The 25,147-nt window shown below is 40.6% G+C and overlaps 1 protein-coding gene across 2 annotated transcripts in view; it reads left to right on the top strand.

Moving 5' to 3' along the window:
* Positions 7,762–25,147, top strand: part of WAPL (WAPL cohesin release factor) — a 77,140-nt gene continuing 59,754 nt past the window's right edge. Inside the window, exons 1-2 of one of the 2 annotated variants that reach the window (XM_018042447.1) lie at positions 7,762–8,207; positions 10,926–11,440. In XM_018042447.1, coding sequence (XP_017897936.1) covers positions 10,948–11,440 — 493 coding nt within the window. In that variant the 5' untranslated portion in view covers positions 7,762–8,207; positions 10,926–10,947. The remainder of the gene's footprint in view (positions 8,208–10,925; positions 11,441–25,147) is intronic. The other variant, XM_005699311.3, reaches the window with a different exon arrangement.

Below are 25,147 nucleotides of genomic sequence, written 5' to 3' on the forward strand. Positions count from 1 at the left end.
TCTCAAGCGTACATTAGTGTTCCCCTGTCTTATGGTTCTATGGGTTTTGACACGTGCATAATATCATGTACACACCATTACAGTATCATATAGGATCATTTTCGCTAAGAAAAAAATCTCTTGCTTCACTCATTTATTACTCCTCCTCCCTCCCTGTAAATCTCTTGGCAATCACTCTATCTCAACTCATCTTGCTTTTCCAGAATGTCACCTAGTTGGAGTTAAGTGGTATACGGACTTTTCAAACTAGCTTCCGTCTCTTTGTAATATGTATTTAAGGTTCTTCCATGTCTTTCCGTTGCTTGATAGCTCATTTCTTTTCATAAATATATATTTTTTGCATTTTTCTTCAATAAATACTGAACTTTTATAGCTACTTCTATAGATTCTATCTGTCCAAAAGAAATACAGTGCAAGGCACAAATTGACTTTTCCTAATAGCTACATTTAAAAAGGTAAAAAGGAAATTAAATTAACTTTAATAACAAATTCTACAGCATATTTAAAATATTTTCATTTCAGCATTTTATCGATATAAAAATTGAGATACTTTCTATACTTTTTGTACTAAGCCTCCAAAACCCAGTGTTTTATATTTCCAGCACATCTCGGGTTGGACTGGCCATCTTTCCAGTGTCCAGTGGACACACAGCTGGACAGTGAAAAACTGTGCTAGGGTGCTGAGGACGGGGCAGAGAAATAGAGTGGGCAAGGTCTCTGACGTCACACCATTGACAGTCTGGTGTGGGAAACAGATAGTAAAGAAGTCAACAAATCATTCTGGAGAGCAGCAAGTGTCATTGAGAAAATAACACACCTCTATTATACTGGGGCTTCCCAGGTGGCACTAGTAGTAAAGAATCTGCCCACCAATGCAGGAGCATTAAAAGACTGGTTCCATCCCTGGATTGGGAAGACCCTGGAGGAGGAAATGGCACCCCACTGCTGTATTCTTGCCTGGAAATATAATGGACAGAGGAGCCTTGCAAGCTATAGTCTGTAGGGTCGCAAAGAGTTGAACACGACCGAGAGACTGAGTGCATACCGTCCAGAGACTGGGAAGCAGAGTTGGATTGCCAGGGTAGTCGGGAAAGCTCTTCCGGGGCTGAGACCGAAATGAGGAGGCATTAACCATCAGTTATCTATTGACACAATAATAATGTATAACAAACCACTTCAAAATTCACAGGCTTAATATAATAACTAGTTATTATTGCTCATGAGTCTGTAAGCCAGCTGGGCAGTTTGTCTGGTCCTAGGTGGGCTCACATATGCAACTGTGAGTAGCTGCAGGTCAGGTGGGTGGCTATGCTGATTCGGACTGGGCTTTCCTGTTTGGGATCTGCTAGCTGTCTGTAGCTGGTGTAGGATGACCTCAGCTCTTTTCCATATGTCTTCTCATCCGGTAGCAGGCTAGCCCAGGCCTGTTCTCATGGTGGAGGCAGGGATCCAAGAGAAAATATGGAAGCATTCAAGGTTTCTGAAGGCTCGGGCTCAGAACTATTTATCACTTCTACCACATTCTTTTGGCAGAGGCAAGTTACAAGGCCAGCCCAGATTCTGGGAGGAGCTGCAAAGTCACATCGCGCGAGAGGTATGTGTATAGGGAGGGATGGAAAATTCAGGTGATTTTGGCTATTCATCTCCCATATTACTTAAAGCTTTCAGCACCACCAGGAAGTTATAACAATGCTGAACTTGTCTGTGCCCAATAAAATATCCTCAAAATATAAAAACAAAAGTAGAATTGTAGAAAAACCTTGACAAAATTCCTCTTACCATGAGAGGTTTCAAAGTAACTTTTGCAATTATTGATAGGTCAAGTACATAAAATAACAAGTGAAGACATAGAAGAATACTAACACATATATATGGAATTTAGGAAGATGGCAATGACGACCCTGTATGCAAGACAGGAAAAAAGACACAGATGTGTATAGCGGACTTTTGGACTCAGAGGGAGAGGGAGAGGGTGGGATGATTTGGGAGAATGGGAATTCTAACATGTATACATACTGTCATGTAGGAATTGAATCGCCAGTCCATGTCTGACGTAGGGTGCAGCTTGCTTGGGGCTGGTGCATGGGGATGACCCAGAGAGATGTTGTGGGGAGGGAGGTGGGAGGGGGGTTCATGTTTGGGAATGCATGTAAGAATTAAAGATTTTAAAATTTAAAAAAAAAAAAAAAAAAAAAAAGACATAGAAGACTTCAACATAATTTATGAGGTATTTAGTCCACAAATATTTTCGGCATGCTTTCTCTGTGTGAGGTATTATTGTTCAACTACAATAATTGTTGAACAAAAGTCAACAATCCCTATCCTCATAGAGTTTATATTCTAGTGGAAGGAAATGAATAAATAAGTTAATATGTAAAACAAACATGAACTCTATGGAGAAAGACACGAGGCAAAGGCTATGGAGTGGGGGGTGGCTGGGGGAGGGGTTTAAACCAAGCAGTACAAAGTTGAACCATAGGACAGGGTAGGCCCTTCTGAGGAGACCCCGGAGCCAAGACCTGAGAGAGGCAGAGGCGAGGGAGGGAGTCCTGTGCTTATCTCCAGGACCAGTGGAGGGAAGAGCTGCACGAAGACCCTGAGGCAGGAGCTGGTTTGGCAGGTTCTAGTTGTAGACAGAGGCAGGCTTGGCAAAGTGGGAAGGGATAAGAGTACTCAGGGGCCAGATCATGCAAGGCCTTACAGGCCACGGTAAGGATTTGTGATTTTAGTTTTGATGATGGAAAGTACCAGGAGGCTTTTTTTTGAGGGGAGGGGTATCATAGAGCATTCGGGGAGAGGATCCTGCGGAGAAGAGGGCTGTTTCTAGACAAGGGTCAAATAGCCAGTCCTTGAGAGATGGCTGGATACCAATCCTCATCAGGCAGCCTGTCCCCAAAGAATTTCCCTTGCTTTGTCTTTCAATTACCTAGACAGCAGTTTATTCCCCAAAGGATGTCACCACCTCCCAAGAACATATTCCAATTATCCCAGAAAACAAGGTAATTGGGATTATAGTAGTATTCACCATCTCAATTCTCAAAATGAAAACCTATCCAAAGCAAGAACAAAAGGTTGCTCCAGAAAGCAGCCCCCTTCCCCTTGGGAAAACTCAGTCAACAGCTAAGAGAGTCACAGTTTATATGAAACTAGTTAGCTTCAAGTCACTTTCCTTTCAGGATATAATCTTACACAAAAGAAAGAAAGAAAAATGGGGCTATTTACTCAGCAAAGATCCATGCTGTCATAGAGAAAATAAATATACAAAACATGTGATATGTTGGATGAGGAGATAAATGCCCCAAAGAAAAATAAGGGAGAAATGGGGAACATTTGAGAATAGGTGTGTCACAATTTTAAAATAGGCTGGTCAGGGGGAGATTAGTTGAAAAGGCCTATCAGCCCAGCATTCACAGAACAGAGAGAAGTGTTGGGGAGGATCAGTGATAAAGGCAGGGTTAGCCCCACAGCTTGTGGCATAGGTGTGTCACAACCACTATGTTAAGTGTATGATTTGTTAAGATAATTTTATTCCACATTCTGTGAAAAGGAAAAATTTCCTCCAGCCAATGTGTGTAGTTCTCTGAATTGAATTATATAAATTGTAATAAATTTTACTACACATTATCAGAAAAAGACTGCACAGCTCTATTTAGCAACTCCAGTTTGGACAGTTCCTATGCCAGGGCTGAAACAAAGGCACAACAGTGGCAGAATGGATTCTTCTATTACTTTTTCTTTGTGGGATATTTCTCTTTTCAGCTAGAGTCCATCTGAGTGGAACTCAAGGTAGCAGGGAGACTGTCCTCCACTAGAGGCGGCACAAAGGCCAGCCTGCAGCATCAAAGGGTACACACTTAGCTCAAGTCCATTTGTTTCTGGGGTATGTATGAGATTTAATGGAAAACAAAAAGCAGACATCTAAGAACTTTGCATAGAAGCATAATAGCAAAGAGAAAAACACCTACTGGGTGTGTATGTGAGCAGATTCAGATGAAGTGAAGAGAACCGACCCAGGGGATGGGGATGGGCAGGAGGCTAAGCTGAGGGAACTAAGAAACCAAACACAATAAAATTAAAAAATAAAACAAAAAGCTGCTTGTCCTTGTGTTATCCACACTGCAGTCCAGTTCACTCTCTTTGGCATGGAACTCCAGGCCATGGCCAAGTTTGTTTGCCTCAGTGGAACCAGGGAGGGAACGGGTAAAGTGGTGGTCCAGCCTGCACATCCAGAGTCTGACCTGCCCCCAGGAGGGGCCTTGGAGTGAGCAAGCTCTCCACCTGTCTTTAGTGTGGGTCATATGAGGGTGGAGAGCCCTAGCACGGCTCTTTTTAGTATTCATGTAGCAAACTTCTACAGACTCAATGCACACACATACAATTTTTTCAGATCACGTACCAGATCTGTTATTCATTTGCTAAATCTTGTCCAGAAGAGTTTCTCTGGTGGCTCATATGGTAAAGAATCTGCCTGCAATGCAGGAGACCTGCATTTGATCCCTGGGTTGGAAAGATCCCCCAGAGAAGGGCATGGCAACACACTCTAGTATTGTTGCCAGGAGAATCCCATGGATAGAGGAGCTTGGTGGTCTACAGTCCATGGGGTGAAGGCGGGAGGAGAAGGGGATGACAGAGGATGAGATGGTTGGATGGCATCACTGACGCAATGGACACAAGTTTGAGTAGGCTCTGGGAGTTGGTGATGGACAGGAAAGCCTGGTGTGCTGTGGTCCATGGGGGCAAAGAGTTGGACACGACTGAGCAACTGAACTGAACTGAAGTCATGTCCAGCTCTTTGCAACCCCATGAACTGCAGCATGCCAGGCTTTTCTGTCCTTCACTATCTCTCGGAGTTTGCTCAAACTCAAGGTCCATTGAGTCAGCAATGTCATCCTACCATCTCATCCTCTGTCGCCTCCTTCTCCTCCTGCCCTCAACCTTTCCCAGAATAAGTCTTTTCCAATGAGTTGACTCTTCACATCAAGTGGCTAAAGTATTGAAGGTTTAGTATCAGTCCTTCCAACAAATATTCAGGGTTGATTTTTTTTAGGATTGACTGGTTTGATCTCTTTGCTGTCCAAGGGACTCTCAAGAGTTCTCCAGCACAACAGTTCAAAAGCATCAGTTCTTCAGCTGGGCTTCAGCAGTATCGGATTTAAGAAGGTCTGTAAGTAATAATGTGAATTGAATGCCTAAGAAAAAGTTTGATTCCCTCATTAGTTACAATACCTGGAGCAAATGCCCACATCTCCATTACCTCGCTTGTAGAATAGGGATGACAGGTATAGATGTAAAAGACTTCAAGAGACTGGTATTGTATCTAATGCATAGTATGTTCTTAATGTTCTCCCCCACTCCTAACAAAAAGAAATTAAGAGTGTCGTCAAATGCTATGGATATACTTTAAAACAATACTTATTAACCTTTGGGGCTTCCCTGGTGGTTCTGATGGTAAAGAATCTGCCTACAATGAAGGAGAGCCAGGTTTGATCCCTGGGTCAGGAAGACCTCCTGGAGAAGGGAATGGCTACCCACTCTAGTATTCTTGGCTGGAAAATACCATGGACAGAGGAGCCTGGAGGGCTACAGCCCATGGGGTAGCAGAGTCAGACATGACTGAGCAACTAACACGTTAACCTTTAATCTGTGGACCAGTCACCTGGGGGAATCTTGTTAAAGGATTCTGCTTTTCAGAGATTCTTGCTTTTCCCAACAAACTTCCAGGTTCTGATTATGCTGCTGGGGATCATTCTTTAAAGTAGCAAGAATTTAACATTGAGTTCCATTATTTAATATGCCTACCGCACCAAAAGTTCTCAAAAGGAGTTTCACAGACTAGCTATTTCTTTAAAAATTTTACTTTCCCACTTAAGGTTCATGCAAAGTCACTGACCCAGCTAAGTGCCAAGCGCCAGCGAGGCCAGGGTGTAATGAGCTGTGTGAGGGCATCGTTTGGTCCCAGAGGGTTCACAGTACTCTTTTACAGAAAGATCCTGCAATTGTCTCGCCACCACTTTCAGCTTTTTGATCTTAGCCTTTGCCTCTGATGATAATTACCCCTTAATTAGCACCCACCACCATGTCATCTAAATAATTATAGTAAGTGCAGTTTGCACCTCTGCTGGGAGGCTTCAAACCAACTGATAAAACAAGATGCTTATGCCAATTTTTTTAAAAAGACAAAACTGACCCAAATAAAAGTCACATGCTGTGGAACACACAAACCTGTTATAACCTCCATTAGAATAAAGCTATTTAAGAGTTGGTTTTGAACAATCAAGTATTGATGTGTTTCAGAAACTGTAAACGTCAGAATGTAAATTTTGCAACCAGTTGTGCAAAAGTAAAACAGCTCAGTCAAGCTAAAATCAACCGTAAATTTCTGTTGGGAAGGGCGACAAGGATGTCTAAACTATTTTTTGTCTGTCTGGATTTTGCCAATTTATTGAAGCAGTTTGGTAATTTCTGGGTGCACTCAAAGCAAATTAACTTTTGTGGAAGAAGAGGTGGGTTTTTCACTGAAAACAATTAGCAGTTTTTCAATTTCCCAAGTGGATCATCAATCACCCCCCTCACCGAACGGCAGGGCCATCGGAGCCCAAATAATCATGAAACTCTCTTAGGAGGAAACCAATTGTGTTACTTTTTTTCCAAAGGCTGTCTTCCCACCGTAGTCTTAGAACACCATCACAAGACTTTACAATTTTCTGAATAGGTAATACATTGACAAGGAAAAAACTTCGAACAGCACAAAATGTTGTATAGAGAAAAATAAATTTTCTTTCTTCCCATCATCTACCTCCTTGCCTTCCCCAGAGACAAATCACTGGTTCATAACATTTTTTATTATGAAAAGTTTCAGATATACAAGCAGAGAAATTGGAATAAGCTCATGAATAACACAGCATCAGCAATGAAAAACACCCCACTGGCTTTTTTTCCCCTCCATCGGTGTTTGTAGGAGTTATTTTCCCAGACACTTGATCATTTTATCTGGCAAAACTTTTAGTATTTTGCCATTCCCCCCACCGTCTCTCCTTAATCTAACCACATTACCGTCATCACATCCAACAAGGTTGGATAATTCCTTAATACAATCCAATATTCTCAGGGGTCATTTTTAATGGCTTCGGGACAGACTGAGGGAGAAAAGAACGACGAAGGTAAGAATCGACGGGATCCTAGAAGCGCATTAAAAAGCCAGACCGACATCACTTTGGGGTGCGGTCATTGATCGGGTGCCCTGCTACTCGGGCTCCCAGTTCCCGCCGTCATTAACTGCGCCGGGTCAGCACCAGCCAGTCTGGGTCAAGAGCTGCTCCGAGCCGCGAGCTCCCGGTCTCCCTGCTCCCAGGCGGCAACTCCAGCAGGCCCGGCGCAGCTGCACAACCCACCGTCCCCAGACACCGGCGAGTCCCTGGAGGGGAAACGATTGACACAGCTGCCTGCACTGGGCCCCCAGTCCTCCCCCGCGGCACCTGGGTCTCCCGGCGAGGCCAGGAGCTGGAAACTGGCTCGCTCGCGAGGCGAGGCCAGCCACGCCAGCCACAACCGCTCCGCCCGCTGCCCGCTCCCGCGCCGGGCTCTCAGCACCTAGACCTCTCGGACCGGGACTACAACTCCCGTCGGGCCCCACGGCCGGACCAATGGCGGGCGCCGGAGCATGCGGGGCGCGGCGCCTGCGCGGCGGTTTGAGTAAGCAGCCGCGCGATTGGCTGCGGGGTCGGGAGGCCGCGCGGGGCCTGTGGGAAGCGGAGTGACGGAGCGAGCGGCTGTTGGAGGAAGGAGGTGGGGGCCGGGAGCGCAAATGGCGTTGAGATGGTTCAGGGCCCTGTTCAAACTCTAGCGCTGACCATTCACCGACGGAAGCGGCGGCGCAGGAGGCGACGGCGGCCCATCGGGGGCACGTAGCGGGCTCCGGTCCCAGCTCCAGCGGCGGCGACAGCCAGGGAGGCCTAGGCCCGGGCCCGGCCGGCGGCGCTCGAGGCGGGGAGGGAAGTTGCGGTGCCGCCACTCCTCCCCCCCTCCACCGGGTTTCCTATTTACAGAGAGCGGAGTCGCGGGTTCTGACGGTGGCGGAGCCCCTTGCCTCTCTTCGCTCACCAGCCGGCCCCGTTCTCCCGCGCGGGGCTCCGGCGCCCGCCCGTGGGCCGTTGGGAGCGGGAGAGGCGGAGGCGGCCCGAGGCTAAAGCACCCGCCAGGCGCCGAGGGTAAGTGAGGTCTCGAGCGGCTGCCTAGGCCCGGAGCTTGCCGAGGGTGGAGGAGGCAGGGGTCTGGGAGGGGGTGGTGGAAGTCCTCTGTCTCACCCACCCGGTCTCTGAGGAAGTTGGGCAGCGGAACGGTCTGAAGAACTCTTTTTCCTCTTTTCCCCTTTATTCTGAGTTCTTTCTGGGCGACGGCTGATTTACTTCCCTCCCCAGGCGCGGTCAAGTGTATTGGTTTCAGGCCGAAATCTTTTGCTGTCTTCCCTCCGCCCCTGGCCGCCGCTGAGGCCTTCCACTACCCTGGGGATTCGGTGGCAGAGGCTTCCGGGGCGTCGGAAGCAACATCCCTTTCCTGGGAGGTGGGGGTGGGGAGGAGAAAAGTTGCGTGAGCTTCCAGGGGGAGGGGGGCCGCTTGTCCCCGCCACCTCCTATTGCACCGCCGCCCCCAGGTGAGGATTTCTGGGTGGTGAGGTTTGGCCTTTCCGGCTTTCATTCCTGCAGGGAAGCCCCTAAGCCCGTGGAGATCTGAAAGATTCTGGATTTGATTGGGGGTTAAGTGTGAGGACTTCTTTATTCCAGCGCACTTCCCCGAAAATTCGACAAGCTTTGGGCTGAGGCAAAGGCCCAACAACCAAAAAGACTTAGTTGTGAATCATTCTTTCCTTTTTGGTAAGGTAATCTTTGGAGTTTGAAGCCTGAGCAAGATAGCCTGTGTTCTTAACTTGAATATACTTGAAATAATAATGTCAAATACGTCTACACACTTATTTTTGAATTTCTACATACTTTACACTCTAGTCTTAACCTAGATAATGCCATTACAATTTTCTGTCTGGTGACTTAAAAAAAAGGACATGGAAAACTGTATAAAGACCAGCAAAGGGGATATTATATAATGAACTCCCATGTATTCATCTTTCAGACTCAACAGTTACTAACTCTTAACCAAATTTTTCTCGTCTCTGCACTTTCCATTCCACACACCTTAAAGTTGGATAATCACTGACATTATTGCATCAGAATTTCAATATATATTTGTCTAAGGCATAGGTTCTGAGAAAAAAAAAAAAAGCATAATTTATCAGTTAAAATAATTAACTCCTTGCTATCAGGTATTCATTGGCAGACTTTCAGCTTGTCACAGTGCATGCTTATAGTTCTAGGACCATTTTTACCATGAGTTTTTTTGGTGTGGACCTAAAGTAGTCCAAGTCTAGGTTTTTGGTTTAGCCTTTAGTCAGCATTTTTAGGTAATTACCATGCTAGTGTATCCAAAACATTTTAGCTTTGTTGGTGTAGATGTAAATGTAGGTCTGTAGATTAGGGCTGCACACTCAAGGAGGAATGAAAAGAAATGACTTATTTTGTGTTTCTTGTAGCTGCCAAATACACTTAGTTTCTTTAGGTTATGCTTAACAAGAAAGACAGGATTCTTTAGTGTAAATCTATAGTAAGAGGGGAAATAGATATCCTTCAGAAAAAAGTTTTTTGACATAGTAAAAGGTCTTCAGACAAATTAGAAACAGTTTTCTCTTAAAAGTAGATGGGTATAATGACTAAATTAAGTATTATTTTTTCCAATTAGAATTGGCTTCTAACCAAAATATGACTGGGCAAATTCCTCTGCTGAATATATAGGGATTCCCTATAAACTGGGAGGATTAAGTTAATAAAGGGAAACATTTAAACTAATAGATAAAAACATTAAAAATATAGGTAAAAATATCACTCTGATTGTTTTGTAAATTTCAAGAGTATGAAGTTTTTTTCAAGCCCTTTGGCAATTTTTCACTTTTTTTCCTGGTTGTATTTAATTTATTGATATTTAAACTTTAGAAGGTCAAAGTGTGAGTAATGGATAAGGACTGATAATGTTTTAAAAGTACCACTTGTTTGACTCTATTTACTGTCCTGAAATTTTTTTTGTCCTAGTAGTTAGCATGTAGATAAATCATTTTATCCTGTCTTAAATCAGAGGAACATAAATTCACATTTTTTTTTTTCTTTTAATGATCACTGGATCAGTCAGTGTAATATGCTGGAGTTCACTAGCTTCAGAAAATGTAGTTCAGCAAATGAGCACAGCACTATGAGGACAAGGAAGGGAGAAAGAATGAGTATGGTTTCTTGCACTAAGGGAAATGACCAAGAATGGAATATTTTTCAAGTCATAGTTTATATTATGTTAGATAGACCAAAACTCAGGATCTTTGAGGTTGGATTAAAAGTAGCAGGTCTAATATGTGAGAGAATAGCACCAGTTTTCTGACTTTTCAGCCCTCATATGAGTAAGTGCTCTGAAATTTCAAAGAACTATATTTAGTCAATTATTTAACATCTCTAAGATCCTGAAAAATAACATTTTGTGCTTAATATTTTATATTAAGGGTAATTAGCTTATTGAGATTATTTTTTATGGTAAAATTGATAGTAAGTAGATTCATTTGAAACTTTTTTTTAAAAAAAGCGATATTGTTAGGCTTTCTTGTTCTGAAAATAGCCTACGAATATGTAGTCATAAAAAAGATTGATATAAGTATAGGATAAAAGATAAGCGCCTCTATACTCCCTCCCCTTATTTATTTAACTGTTTTTAAAGATTTGTATCTTGAATGTGGAAAAGCTGTATGGGGAGAATCCCTATTTTCTTATTTCTATATTCAGTATTAATGCTTGTTAAATATTTGATGATTATATATTTTCTTACTTTTTTTTTTCCCACAGAGAATATGAAACAGGTGTCAAAATGACATCCAGATTTGGGAAAACATATAGTAGGAAAGGAGGAAATGGAAGTTCAAAGTTTGATGAAGTCTTTTCCAACAAACGGACCACCCTTAGCACAAAGTGGGGAGAAACCACATTTATGGCTAAATTAGGACAGAAGAGGCCCAATTTCAAACCAGATATCCAAGAAGTTCCGAAGAAACCTAAGGTAGAAGAAGAAAATACTGGAGATCCTTTTGGATTTGATAGTGATGATGAATCTCTGCCAGTTTCTTCAAAGAATTTAGCTAAAGGTTCCTCTTATACAGAATCTAGTGAAGCTGCTCAGTTGGAAGACGTCACTTCTGTACTTGAAGCTAATAGTAAAATTAGTCATGTGATGGGTGAAGACAGTGTTGTATCTGATAAATGCTTACGTTTGGAGGATTCTTTGCTTGGAAAAGAAAAGAGCACAAACCGTGTCTTAGAAGATGATGCAAGCAGAAGTAGCTGTGCTAAATTAATGACTTCAGGTAAGTTTTGATTTTCCTTTTTTTCCTTCTTCACAATGATTTTCTTTATTCTGAGCCAGGAGAGTTTTGTGTAATTTAGTCAAATAATTTTGACTTAGATTCTGAAATATTACACCTCTTAAATTTTCTTTCTGCATTTATAATTAATGGGGACCAAAGATACTTTTGTAGAAGAGATTTAAGAAATTCAAGAAACCAATTAGGAGTTGAAATTTTACTTAACTTGGGAATTTCCAGACTGCACATTTTGGGAATGATCTTTCATTTGTCCTTAACTCCAGTTAAGAAACATCTCTTTTTGTTGTGTTAGGATTGCACAGTATCTCACTTCTATTACTGTGGAGGATTTGGATGGTTACTGATAATGAAAATGAGATGGGCATTTACAATAAGGTTTAAGTTTAGGGGTGTTAGATTTTCTTTCAAAACTAGACAGATTAAGGAGGTATTAAGTGGAAATGTAGAATTGAACTTGACTGCAAATCGAAATTAGTTGGGGGCTTGGTGCCAGTAGTAATTTGTATTAATAGATTTTCATCTACAAAACCAGTTGTATTTTTAAAATGTTAGCTTGTACATCTGGCATCTAGTGTTTACCCCTAAAACAATATATTTTACTCGTCTTTGTAAAGGGTTTGAGATTTACAGTAATAAATGATTTTAAAAAGTGCAATTAATTAAAAGACTGTAGAGCTTAGATTGGAGATGGCAAGGGAGATAGCTTGTGGACTTTATCAGTATAGGGCTGAGCAATAAGGCTTACACTTTTGTCTAAAACAAACCTTAGTTCTTGACTTCTTGGGAAAGTTCAGTGAAAATAAAAGGTTACATAGTGCTCATTTTAAAAAGATGTAACCTAGCTTTCTTGAGAGGAATTTGTCCTTTGGGGTCTTTCTGTGAGACACCATCTTTCTATAAGGCACCTCAAATACTTTGCCTAGCATAGTTCCACAAAAAAATGCTGAACATTTTTCATTCTTTCTCACCCTTGGATGAGAGAATGAGCCAGCTGTTACTGTCATTCCCTTGATCTCCTGGTTAATTCTGATTTGGCTCTTCTTTGCCTTTGCCCACATTTCTCCCGAGCTATTGTTCATAACTTAAGGTTAGGTTCAATTTTTATTAAAAATGAGCAGAAAAGCAGTTTCCCAGATCAGCTCTTAAAAATGTTTTCTAATCATAGAACCATTGAGCCAAAATTAACTTGAATTCAGTTTTCTTAGCTTCATAGATGAGATTCAAAGAGGTTAAGTAACAGTCCAGTTTGGGTAGTGGCAAAATTGGAATGAGATTCATTTATTGATTTTTCAAAACTTTGACCACCTACTCTGTGTCCTCCACTGTGTTAGGCTCTGGAAATGCTATTCCATGTCAGTTATCTAGTGTTTTAAGTCCTCAGTATGAGGCAGATGGGCTGGAAAAAGGAAGATGAGGATAGAGAAGTGGTGAAGTAGGTTAAGGTACACGGACACAGATTTCTCAAGCACTATGTTTGGAAAAGAGAGGGCCATCACTGGCAGGCAGAGGGTATCAATAGGATAAATGTTTAGGTATGGGGGAACAGGAACTCGGAAGTGAGATATTCAAAGGCAGCAATTGCTTATACAGTCTTGCTGTTGTTAAACCTACACATGTCCAGACTGCCATTTGAAGTTGTTCGGTGAGAACTGGAAACAACTCTTTCTGTGAAAATGAGGTTTTAGCTTGCCAGTCTAATGTAGCTAAATTGTAGTTCTGGTGTTGAGCCTGTGGACTGACTGGGAATCCAAACCCTATTATAAGGGGTTTGTGAGGGGAAAGTGTATACTAAAATACAGAAAATAGATGTTCAAGAACATCTTGCTCTTCTTTCTTCACAAGGCAGCCTTAGTCGGAAGGGAATGGTGTAGCGTTGTGAATATTTACCTTCTCCTCTCCCTTGACCACAGCACCCCTGGTAGCTTGCTGTAGGATAAGAAGGGAACTTCGAGGGAGACTTTGAATTCTGATGGTCTTACCCTATCCCTAACATGTAAAAGATGAACTTTTTATAAGTTTATGTTAATAAGTTCAGGGGATACTTCCAAACTTTATGACCTTCCTTTTTTGCCTCTAAAATTTGGGCATCTCTCTGTGCCTAGATTTTTTTTTTTTTTTTTTGCATTATGTCTGTCAGTTTGTTGTTGCTTTTAACTAGTATTCAAAAAGCCTTCTGATTTTAGTTGGAGTTTAGAGATTCAGATCTAAGGTTTGGATAAAAGGGGTCTATATAAATCTAAAGTGTTTCCAAAACTTTTTTTTGAATTAGAGATCTTTTGAGAATGATGAAATTTTGGACTTTAGATTAAAGTGCTGTGTAGCCATCTAGGTCTCAGAAATTCTTTGGAGGTCATATACAGGCATTTTATTTAAGAGCCTGTGAGAAACAGTATGATCATTCTGTTCAAAGTGCACAAGTTAGGTTCTTTAGTACCCTTGCAGTGGGATATTCTTGCTCATTCATATCATTTTTTGCTGCAGAATTAATATCACATCAGTGAAAAGGACTTATCCAAGCACAAGCTTATATCATTTTTCCTGGCCTTAAGTTTTAAAGTGGATCTCTTTATAGGGTAGTATATGGTTAACTTTTAGGTACTATTAAAATTCTTTGTTTTAAATGTTTTATACCAGATAGTGCTTTTTAAGATTGTGGCTTATTTAAAGACGAAATCCAGAGTGAGGTCATGATAGAATATAGTGGTTGCTGTTTTCCAAATGCTTGATGGGCAAGGAAACCCGTTAGGATTACTGCCCATGCAAGAGTACAAACTAAATGAGAACTGCAGGGAAGGATTGAGTTGCTAAAACATCCTAATCTTAAGTTAAAACACACACACACACTTTAGTGTGGAACTTTTAGACACACAAAAATAGAACATTAAAAGAACCTCGTGTGCCTGTTTTCTGGCTTCAGCAGTTGTCAATATATGGCAAATCTTGTTCCATCTGTTGTATACACTGTTATGTCTCCTGGATTATTTTAAAGCGGATTTAGGATATCTTAACTTTATCTGTAGATACTTTAACTGAAGTTTTCATTAAAGCCAGTGAAATCTCAAACAAGTGTGAAACTTAAAATTACTTAACAGGACCTAGAAACTTGGCCTATTGAGAGATCTTGGAGTATTCTTATAAAGTTTGGCATCCAGAGCTATGTGCATTAGGGGTAAAAGAAAGCTTCTCTTGCCTTTTATATACAGATACTCCTATTTTCCATCTTTGTGTGTTCTGCTACAGGTTTTTAATCTGGGTTCTAGAATAAAGTGTTCAAAGACTTGTGTTTCTGCTTGGCACACTTTGCTTGCTAGCCAGCTGGGATTCAGTCTACATACCCTGCCAAATATTGAGAGAACTATGGCATAGGCTCTTAATTTGCATGCCTGTCTTTGTAGCCAATTTTTTTTTCTATTTGCTTAAAACTGTACTGAGTATTTGTATAAGTTAGAGGGCTGTTACTGTCAGGAAATTAGGAACTTTGATTTAGAACTGAAGATTGTTTTTAGAAAGGGAAATGAATTGTTCTATTCCTGAAAGCTTAAAGTAGGCCAGGGACTTGTGACCTGAGAGGAGATTGTCATCTACTCACTGGATAAAGTACAGGTGATTAATGAGGATTAAAGAATTCTGCAAGTATAGCGTTGGTAAGAGTCACCTACCTTCATTTAGATCTTGAATGTATTTGTCAAGTAGAATATATTTGTCATTCCTAAAATCCGCTTCTCTTAAGGGAAGAGGGTAAGATGCCTGTTGTTACTTTGTGCTAAGCCCTTCATATCAGCTGATCTTTAATCTCAACTATTTAAGACAGGCTTTATTCCCATTTTAGAGGAGGTAAAGCATATTTCAAAGAAGTTGAATAACTTGAACTATTAAGTAGAAGATCTGAGAAACACCTAAAGTGTTCTTTTCATACAGTGCTGCTGTATTCTGATGTGAATGAACTTAATTTGATCATATTTAAAGCTTTATATTTAAAATAACAGGCTGTCACTGTACGAGTTTTCTCCTGAAGTTGGAAATAAACTTGGACAAATAACAAATTATGTGTTACCTCTTGCCTCTGTTTAAATAATTTTCTTTTTAGGAAGAATGGTGGCCAAACCATTTATAAATACTGAAGAAAGCTGACCTCTAATTTCTAAAAATTCTGTATGGAAATTTAGCAGTATGCAGATTCTGAGAGAGACACTGTAGTTTCAAGTAAATAGATTTGTTTTAAAGTAGAACTTTAGTTCTACTAAAGTGACTAAGAATGTAGAAGACTTGATGGGAGAATAAGGAACTGGGAGGTGAGGGGGTTGGAATTTGGCGGAGTTCAGGATGATAGCAGAAGTGGCAGGGCAGGGGGGTGATAGATCTGGTTTAAAATCTAAAAGATTTTCTTAGTGAAAGGAGGTTCATTCTCGGTTTGAGCAATAACACAAGTGCAGGTAATCACTAATACAATGAGTATCAGTGAGTACACAGTGAGCAGTGGGTACTCAGTGGGAAATGGGCTTGGCAGGTGTATACAACTTGTTAAAGATGTTTCAAGGAGAGAAGAAAAGGGATAGAGATATATAAGGAGTTCTGGAAAGTTTGATTGCATAAGATAGGAAGCATAGGATCCAAAGCCCAGAGGGGGAGAGTGATCATGGGAGAAGGGACACTGCATTTCCTGGCTGGGAGGAAAGGGGGGTGAAAATGTGAGTTTAATGGGAGGATGGAAGATAAGGTTGTTTGTGAACCAAAACTGCTCCCCCCTGCACCCCCGCCATCCTTTCTTTTTATAAAGTGACAAAGGAAGTCATCTCTGAAAGGGAGAAAGAAAAAAGGATGTGTGTGGTGGCTGGAGGGGAGAGGCAGAGTGTTCAAATAGATTTTGGAGAAAGTGGAAAAGGAAAGATGTCTAGAGAGAGTAGAATTTCTGGACATTATTGATGCCTTCGTTGAAGTTTGTTATCACCGAAAACTCTTGAGAATGTGTACTGTCCCTCTCCTTTAGTAGGCCCTATTAGCCAGAATCTGTACAAAATAGAGAATATTGGCTAGAATAATGAGAATTTGGCTGGATTGGCATTTTGTCTGACTAGACATGGAATGAACAGATAGAGAAGAAAGAGAATTTAGGTTATTGACCAGAGAGTGATTGAAATGATGAACTGTGCACTTTAGACTTGACTAACTGGACAGGGGTGGGTGGATAGGAGAAAGAGAAGAGATGTCAGTATACTGAGAGTCTTAATAAAAGTTGAGAATAGGATTCCTTAGACAAGTTGGTCAGTTGGTAGTAATTATAGATTGTCTTATTCTGATATTTAAGAGTTGAAGCATTTTAGGATATGATAAGTTCCTGGATGAAATTGTGAACAGGTGGCTAAGAATGTAGAAGACTTGATGGGAGAATAAGGAGCTGGGAGGTGAGGGGGTTGGAATTTGGCGGAGTTCAGGATGATAGCAGAAGTGGCAGGGCAGGGGGGTGATAGATCTGGTTTAAAACCCTTAGATAAATGAAGAATAAGAGGCTGATAGACGACAGGTAAGAGGAATAGTATAGGGTAGCTAGATAGGTGGCACATGCCTCAGAGGAATGGACTTCTTCTAAGAGAGGGGAATAGTAGTTTCATAAAAGGCTCTGGAGAGCCAACATGTGAGTAACTGCAAACCATCCTTCTCTGAGATGCTGGAAGGGGCTGCATGAGAAGTGGCATTCTTAGTCATGTTTCAGTTAGGGCTTCCCTGGTGGCTGAGATGGTAGTGTCTGCCTGCAATGCGGGAGACCCGGGTTTGATCCCTGGGTTGGAAAGAGCCCCTGGAGAAGGAAATGGCAACCCACTCCAGTACTCTTGCCTGGAAAATTCCATAGACAGAGGAGCCAGGTAGTCTACAGTCCATGGGGTTGCAAAGAGTCGGACACAACTGAGCGGCTTCACTTCACTTATTTCAGTTAGGGCAAGGAAACGGTAGAGGGCATGAGCCCCAGGTGTATGTGAATGTGCTAATCACTGAGGCTTGGATACTCTGAACTTAAAAGCTGTGGGGTGGTGGGGGGCAGTGGATTGTTGAATACAAGGTGGGAAAGAAGTATGGGTACGTTTTGAGTGTTACAGTGCAGGAGGAGGTAGATGGTAAGTTTGCATTTTGATTTATCCGTCAGGGTCCCAACTGGAAACATGGCATGCCCCAGTTAGGCTCTTAACAGGAGATTTATTTTTAGAATGGCTAATTACAAAGGTGTGTGAGGAATGTTAGGGAAAGCCTAACCTGGGTTAGCTGCATTGAAGCTCTTCTGTGGTGGGTCCCTCTTCCACCTCCAACCCTGGCATCCACTGATCAGTCTTCTGGCCCTGAGGCTTTGTTTTTTCCAACATTTCCTATACAAAGGGTCATTCAGCTTTTAGCAGTTTCAGCCTGGCTTTTCATTTAGCATAATACTTTTAAGTATTCCATATTGTATGAATCAGTATTTTTATCGTTGAGGAGTATTCCATTCTATATACCATAACCTATTCACAATTTGAAAGACATTTTGACATTTGACATGTGGGATCTTAGTTCCCCAGCCATGGATCCAACCCATGACCCCTGCATTGGAAGCATGGAGTCACATTAAAAAAATGAGAGGAAGTTTTTAACAACCAGAAGATTTACAGCACCCTTTTTCTTCTTTGAAATTGTATTTTTTTTTTTTTTTTTTGGCCATGTGGCATGTGGGACCCCTGTGCCTTGGAAGTGTGGAGTCTTAACTGCTGGACTGCCAGGGAAATGGCTTGAAATTGTATTTCTATCCCACTTCCCCTTTAGGATTTTACCCTAATGAACATATCTGTTAATGGTCATTTCTTCATAATTTTGTAGTACAAAATACATACTTTTTTTGTGTGTAAGTTTGTGTGCTAAGTCACTTCAGTTGTGTCTGACTCTTTGTGGACTGTAGCCAACCAGGTTCCTTTGTCTGTGGGATTCTCCAGGCAAGAATACTGAAGTGGGTTGCTGTACCCCCCTCCAGGAGATCTTCACCTAGGGATGGAACTGCATCCCTTATGTCTCCTGCATCCCTTATGTCTCCTGCATCGGCAAGTGGATTCTTTATCACTAGTGCCACTTGGGAAGCCCCATATATAAGTTTAAATGTAAACTTTAAAAGATTTTTGTGATTCTAGTGTTCAGAGTATTTGAAAATTCTTCTTGATTGTTATCACCACAATTAGTGTATAATTGATCAAATTAGTGTTAAATTGATTAATTATTAGCATATAATTAGTCAACTGCATTTTAAAGGAAAAGTTTATTGGAAATGTACCTCTTAATGATATGGGTAAAGCTGTTTTCATACTGTTCATACTGTTCATGGGGTTCTCAAGGCAAGAATACTGAAGTGGTTTGCCATTCCCTTCTCCAGTGGACCACATTCTGTCAGACCTCTCCACTAACACCCGCCCGTCTTGGGTGGCCCCATGGGCATAGACTAGAGATCTCTTCAAGAAAATTAGAGATACCAAGGGAACATTTCATGCAAAGATGGGCTCGATAAAGGACAGAAATGGTCTGGACATAACAGAAGCAGAAGATATTAAGAAGAGGTGGCAGGAATACACAGAAAAACTGTACAAAACAGATCTTCACGACCCAGATAATCACGATGGTGTGATCACTCACCTAGAGCCAGACATCCTGGAATGTGAAGTCAAGTGGGCCTTAGAAAGCATCACTACGAACAAAGCTAGTGGAGGTGATGGAATTCCGGTTGAGCTATTTCAGCTCCTGAAAGATGATGCTGTGAAAGTGCTGGACTCAATATGCCCGCAAATTTGGAAAACTCAGCAGCAGCCACAGGACTGGAAAAGGTCACTTTTCATTCCAATCCCAAAAAAAGGCAATGCCAAAGAATGCTCAAACTACCTCACAATTGCACTTATCTCACATGCTAGTAAAGTAATGCTCAAAATTCTCCAAGCCAGGCTTCAGCGATACATGAACCATGAACTTCCAGATGTTCAAGCTGGTTTTAGAAAAGGCAGAGGAACCAGAGATCAAATTGCCAACATCCGCTGGATCATGGAAAAAGCAAGAGAGTTCCAGAAAAACATCTATTTCTGCTTTATTGACTATGCCAAAGCCTTTGACTGTGTGGATCACAATAAACTGTGGAAAATTCTGAAAGAGATGGGAATACCAGACCACCTGACCTGCCTCTTGAGAAACCTATATGCAGGTCAGGAAACAACGGTTAGAACTGGACATGGAACAACAGACTGGTTCCAAATAGGAAAAGGAGTACGTCAAGGCTGTATGCTGCCACCCTGCTTATTTAACTTATATGCAGAGTACATCATGAGAAACGTTGGGCTGGATGAAGCAAAAGCTGGAATCAAGATTGCCAGGAGAAATATCAATCACCTCAGATATGCAGATGACACCACCCTTATGGCAGAAAGTGAAGAGGAACTAAAGAGCCTCTTGATGCAAGTGAAAGTGGAGAGTGAAAAAGTTGGCTTAAAGCTCAATTCAGAAAACGAAGATCATGGCATCTGGTCCCATCACTTCATGGCAGATAGATGGGGAAACAGTGTCAGACTTTATTTTTTTGGGCTCCAAAATCACTGCAGATGGTGACTGAAGCCATGAAATTAAAAGACTTTTACTCCTTGGAAGGAAAGTTATGACCAACCTAGATAGCATATTCAAAAGCAGAGACATTACTTTGCTAACAAAGGTCTGTCTAGTGAAGGCTATGGTTTTTCCTGTGGTCATGAATGGATGTGAGGGTTGGACTGTGAAGAAAGCTGAGTGCCGAAAAATTGATGCTTTTGAACTGTGGTGTTGGAGAAGACTCTTGAGGGTCCCTTGGACTGCAAGGAGATCCAACCAGTCCATTCTGAAGGAGATCAGCCCTGGGATTTCTTTGGAAGGAATGATGCTAAAGCTGAAACACCAGTACTTTGGCCACCTGATGCGAAGAACTGACTCATCGGAAAAGACTCTGATGCTGGGAGGGATTGGGGGCAGAGAAGGGGACAACAGAGGATGAGATGGCTGGATGGCATCACTGACTCGATGGACATGAGTCTGAGTGAACTCCGGGAGTTGGTGATGGACAGGGAGGCCTGGCATGCTGCGATTCATGGGGTCGCAGAGAGTCGGACATGACTGAGCAACTGAACTGAACTGAAAGCTGTTTTGAATTAGTTCATGTATATATGGATAAATATTATTGCTTGAATTAAGAAAAAGCTCTAACATCAGTCTGTTCCTATTTTTTAATACATGTAAATATGGAGGTACTATGTTAATAAAAAATAAGATTGGAAAGAATTTTGCTATAGTAGTTTCTATTTGGAAAGCAATAAATGATTAGAATCACCTGACATGCAATGGATTTGTTTTCAGGACATTAGAGTAACTTATTTATTGAGCATGGATGCCAGTAATGTATCATATTATTTCTTTACTGTCATGCCAGAGTAGGAGCAATGTTCATAGTAAGATTAGGAATAAGTGAGTGATATGCCATTATTTGTAATGTGGGAGAATAATTATTAATCCCAGGTGGATTGGTACATCAGTTTTTGGACCACAGTATATGAGAAAGATGGGGATTTAGAAATGAATGTCCCTAAAACTTGGGCTTCCCTGGTGGCTCAGTGGTAAAGAATCTACCTGCCAGTGCGGGAGCCATAGGAGACACTGGTTTGATCCCTGGATTGGGAAGATCCCCTGGAGGAGGAAATGGCAACCCACTCCTGTGTTCTTGCTTGGAGAATCCGACGGACAGAGGAGCTGGTGGGCTGCAGTCCCTGGGGTCTGAGTTAACACGACTGAAGTGACTGAGCCCACGTGCACATGAGGAAGGTGGGGTTTAGAAATGAGTGTCCCTAAAGTCTAATTGTGCCTTTGTGTGTTCTGGAATACCTCTCTGTAACTCCAGGAGTCTGTGTATATAGTTGAAAGAGTTTGTTTTCTGTGTGGCTTATTGGTTGAGGCTTGACTTGGGTTTGTGGATGTGTTCCCTGATCTCCGGCAAGGGTGGGCAGAGATAGGCAGCTTGAGCAGGAGGCCATGGGAACAAACAAGTTTCTTGGCGTGTGGGTGGGCAATGGCAGTGGGCCATACGGTTCTCTGTAGGCAGCTGTTGATAGGGAATGAGAATTGAGTTGGACTATTCTGTGCAGTGGACCCAGCTGAATGGTTCTTTTCGAGTTGTTTTATCTTTAACATTACATATAGACTTTGTGTTTGATAGGTATGTTTTGTAAATAATGAAAAAATTATAAAATATAATTGAAATCGGCACTTGAAATACTTAGCATTTTTTTCCAGTACTTTTTACCTTCCAAATCTTTGAGTAAAACTGATCCACTGAGGAAGATGTGCCATATTTTTCCTGTGACTTCTTAGGTGCCTCTTATAAATAGCCACACACCTTTGTTGACAGTGAAAAATAAGTTTCCATTCATAGAAGCATGCTGTTGACAGTTTCTTATATATATTTTCATAATCTTTAATATGCACAGCATGTAAATCGATATATCCCTAAAAATGCAAACACATAAATGACAGTGTGGTGTATACTGTGTATGTATGTGTGTACAGAAAAATCATTAAGATATACACGCCAGTGTTTATAAAATCTACCTTTTCTTCATGGTTTTCTATTGTATGGATATACCATACTTAAGTCTCCTAGGAATAGTTTGGCTGTTTTGTGGTCATTTGTTATTAACAAATGTTATATGGGACATCAGTCTACTTTCATGTTTGAACATCATGTTCTCACATATAGTGGTAGAAGATGTTTCTAGAAGTGGAATTGAAAGAGCATAAATATTTAAATATTCAGCTGATATTGCAGTATCTCCCACTGACACTGACTTTTTTCCCCTAGCATCTTTCTGTTGAACTTTGGAGTTTGTCTAGCTGAAAGATAAAAAAAAATGTCTTCTTTATTTTGGGGGTTTAATTTTTTCTACTTTAGAATATGTGCAGTTTTTTTTTTTAATGTAAATAAAATTATCTGCACATGGTACAAAAGTATAGTGGTTAAAAGCTTCCCCACCTCCTTTTTCCAGTTGTGCCAGTTGTTCTTGGAGTGATTGACCATTCATAATTACTTTTGTTACCCTTTCTGACATATGCTGTGTATCTGCAAGGAGTTCAAACAGTTACAGATTTGTGTGTGTATTAGATCTACAAAATGATGACTTGCTGTTTAATACCTTGCTTTTTCACTTAATATGTATCGGGAATAAATCTCTGACAATATATGGAAGTTTTCTTTCAGGCCTCCTCCTCTTTTTTATTTAAAAATACTGTTGCATTCGTGCTATGTCAATTCCCCCTACGTATATTTTTGTGATTTCTTAGCCAGTTCCTTGTAGATGTCAGACTTTGGGTTGTTTCCAGTGTTTTTGTTTTCTTTAAAAAGTTGCTTTATTTTTTAGACGGTAAACAGCATTTAATAACTGTGTCGCTGTTAACTGTCTAGCAGCTGAAATCTACTGTCCCTCATGTGCAGAATGGGAGACAGGTTCACATTTCCTTCTCTGAAACATTAGAGGCCAGATCTGTCTTGGAATTGGGGTTAGTTTGGAATTATAAAGTATGTGTTTTTTATATGAACCCCCATCAGGTGCTCGGCAGCACTCTATTCAAAGACAAGTTTTATTCAGAAAAAGAAAATACTATCAGTAGCCTTACTTAGATGAGGTCAGGTTTTGCTTCAAAAGGCATTATCAGAAAACTGTGTTTTCAGAGTTTTTTGGATGTTGCAGTTGTGGATAAAGGCTTGTGAACTTGTAATAGTACCTACATCAGATGGTTGCTATGAGATCAAATGAATTAATGGATGGAAAGTATTTGGGACAGTATCAGGCACATACTGAGGGCTTAGTAAGTATAAATATAGTTCAGCTTTGTTTTACTTTCTTTTTCCAGCTTTATTGAGATATAATTAATATAATGTTTACTCTTGATTTTTAATTGTAAATGAAATTGAGTATCTTTTCATAAGTTATTAATTCATTCGACTTCTTTTTCTATTGAACTTTGTGTCTATGCCTGCTTTTTCTGCTGGAACATTGATTGACTTACTGATACATAAGAATTCTTACTACACCACTATATTAAGGAAATAAGCCTTTTTTATTTCCTTAATGATTGATGAGGAGCATTTTCCATGCTTATTTTGGTATCAGTATAGTTTCTTTGATGTACCCTCACATTTCTTTGCTCATTTTTAATTGAGTTGCTTATTTTCTCATTGAACTTTAAGAGTTCTTTATTTCCGATACAAGTATTGTATCAGACATTGATTGCAGATATTTTCTGAGTCTGTGATTTGTTTTTGCTTTCCCTTAACAGTTTTTTGCAGGGCAGAAGTGAGTTGTTTTGAACAAGTCCCATTTTATTAAGTATTTCTGACAATAGAGTACACTCTCCTCCCTAGGCATCCCCTTCTTTGGACAGCTCTAGTTAATCTTTAATGCTCTTGCTTATCAGTCCTTATAGTTTCTGTAAATTGAATGTTGTCTATAGATTTAATAAGTTTGTTCCCTCTTTGCATGACAGCCATGCTGATATTGAAAGGCAGTTTCCCATGTAACAGTGACACACCTCTCCCCTGCCCCCAGGTTAAACTTTTCTGGTTACCTCAACTGCATTTCATGGGTCAAGGTCTCCAAAGCCACTTCTCTCTGATCTGTACAGTCTCCTTAGAAGTCAAAGGTTTTGTTTAAATTTAGGTATCTGCATATCGTGTGCTACTCATTACAGTCTGTCCAGCATGTTAAATTTTTAGCTTCATCTCATCTAGACTTCTATTAATATGGGTTAAGATGGTTTATCTAGTATTTAAGTTTTCAGCAGCCACCAGTAGAGGTAGTGTAATACATTAGAATTTGGTATGGTTCTTTTTGGGAGGTCAGTTGGTCATTGGTTCGTTTGGCAGCTTTGTTGTCATTGGCCTTTCTGGGCTGCCTTTTCTTCATCTGTATAATGCTGGATTTGGTAAAGAGTAAAAGGAGATATCTTCACTTTCTTCTAAGGGTGAATGTAGTATATATGCTGTTTGTATAGAGACTAGCATACAGTTAATACAGATAGATGTATGTGTGTGTATCCAGCTTCAGTAACATAAGTTCATAGCTAGTCTTCATTTTTATCACCACCTACTCCCTTTCACCAGTGGATTATTTTGAAGCAAATTGACACTGAATTTCATACATAAATATAATTCTTTAACATCTTGGCACTCCAAAAAAGATAACTATAATATCATTGTTACAGTTTAAGGTAATTAATATGTGCTTTTGTTAATTTTTACTTTTAACGCTTTTGAATAGACTACACAGTGTAAAATTCAAGAGGTATGGAAGACTTCCCCCTTACCCTTCATTCATCCTTTTTTCCTAAGATCGGCCTTACCTGTACATGATACAGACTTGCCTCATTATTTTTATCAGCTACATAGTATTCACATATGTGGCTGTATGCAATCAGGAAACAATGTTATAGTGAGTTTCCTTGTTACTTACCTTATTCATACTCATGGAAAGTTTTTTGTAGAGTAAATAAAACTGCTTCAGAGTCAGTTTATTTCTCACATGTACATTTTTAATTTTAAAAAGTTTTGCCAAATTGTTCTCTGTAATTATTGTACTAAGTAATACACTCCTACAGAAATGTAGTTTTAATTATTTTTATTGCTCT

The sequence above is a fragment of the Capra hircus genome, chromosome 28, assembly GCF_001704415.2.
Source record: "Capra hircus breed San Clemente chromosome 28, ASM170441v1, whole genome shotgun sequence".
NCBI classification, from domain to species: domain Eukaryota; kingdom Metazoa; phylum Chordata; class Mammalia; order Artiodactyla; family Bovidae; genus Capra; species Capra hircus.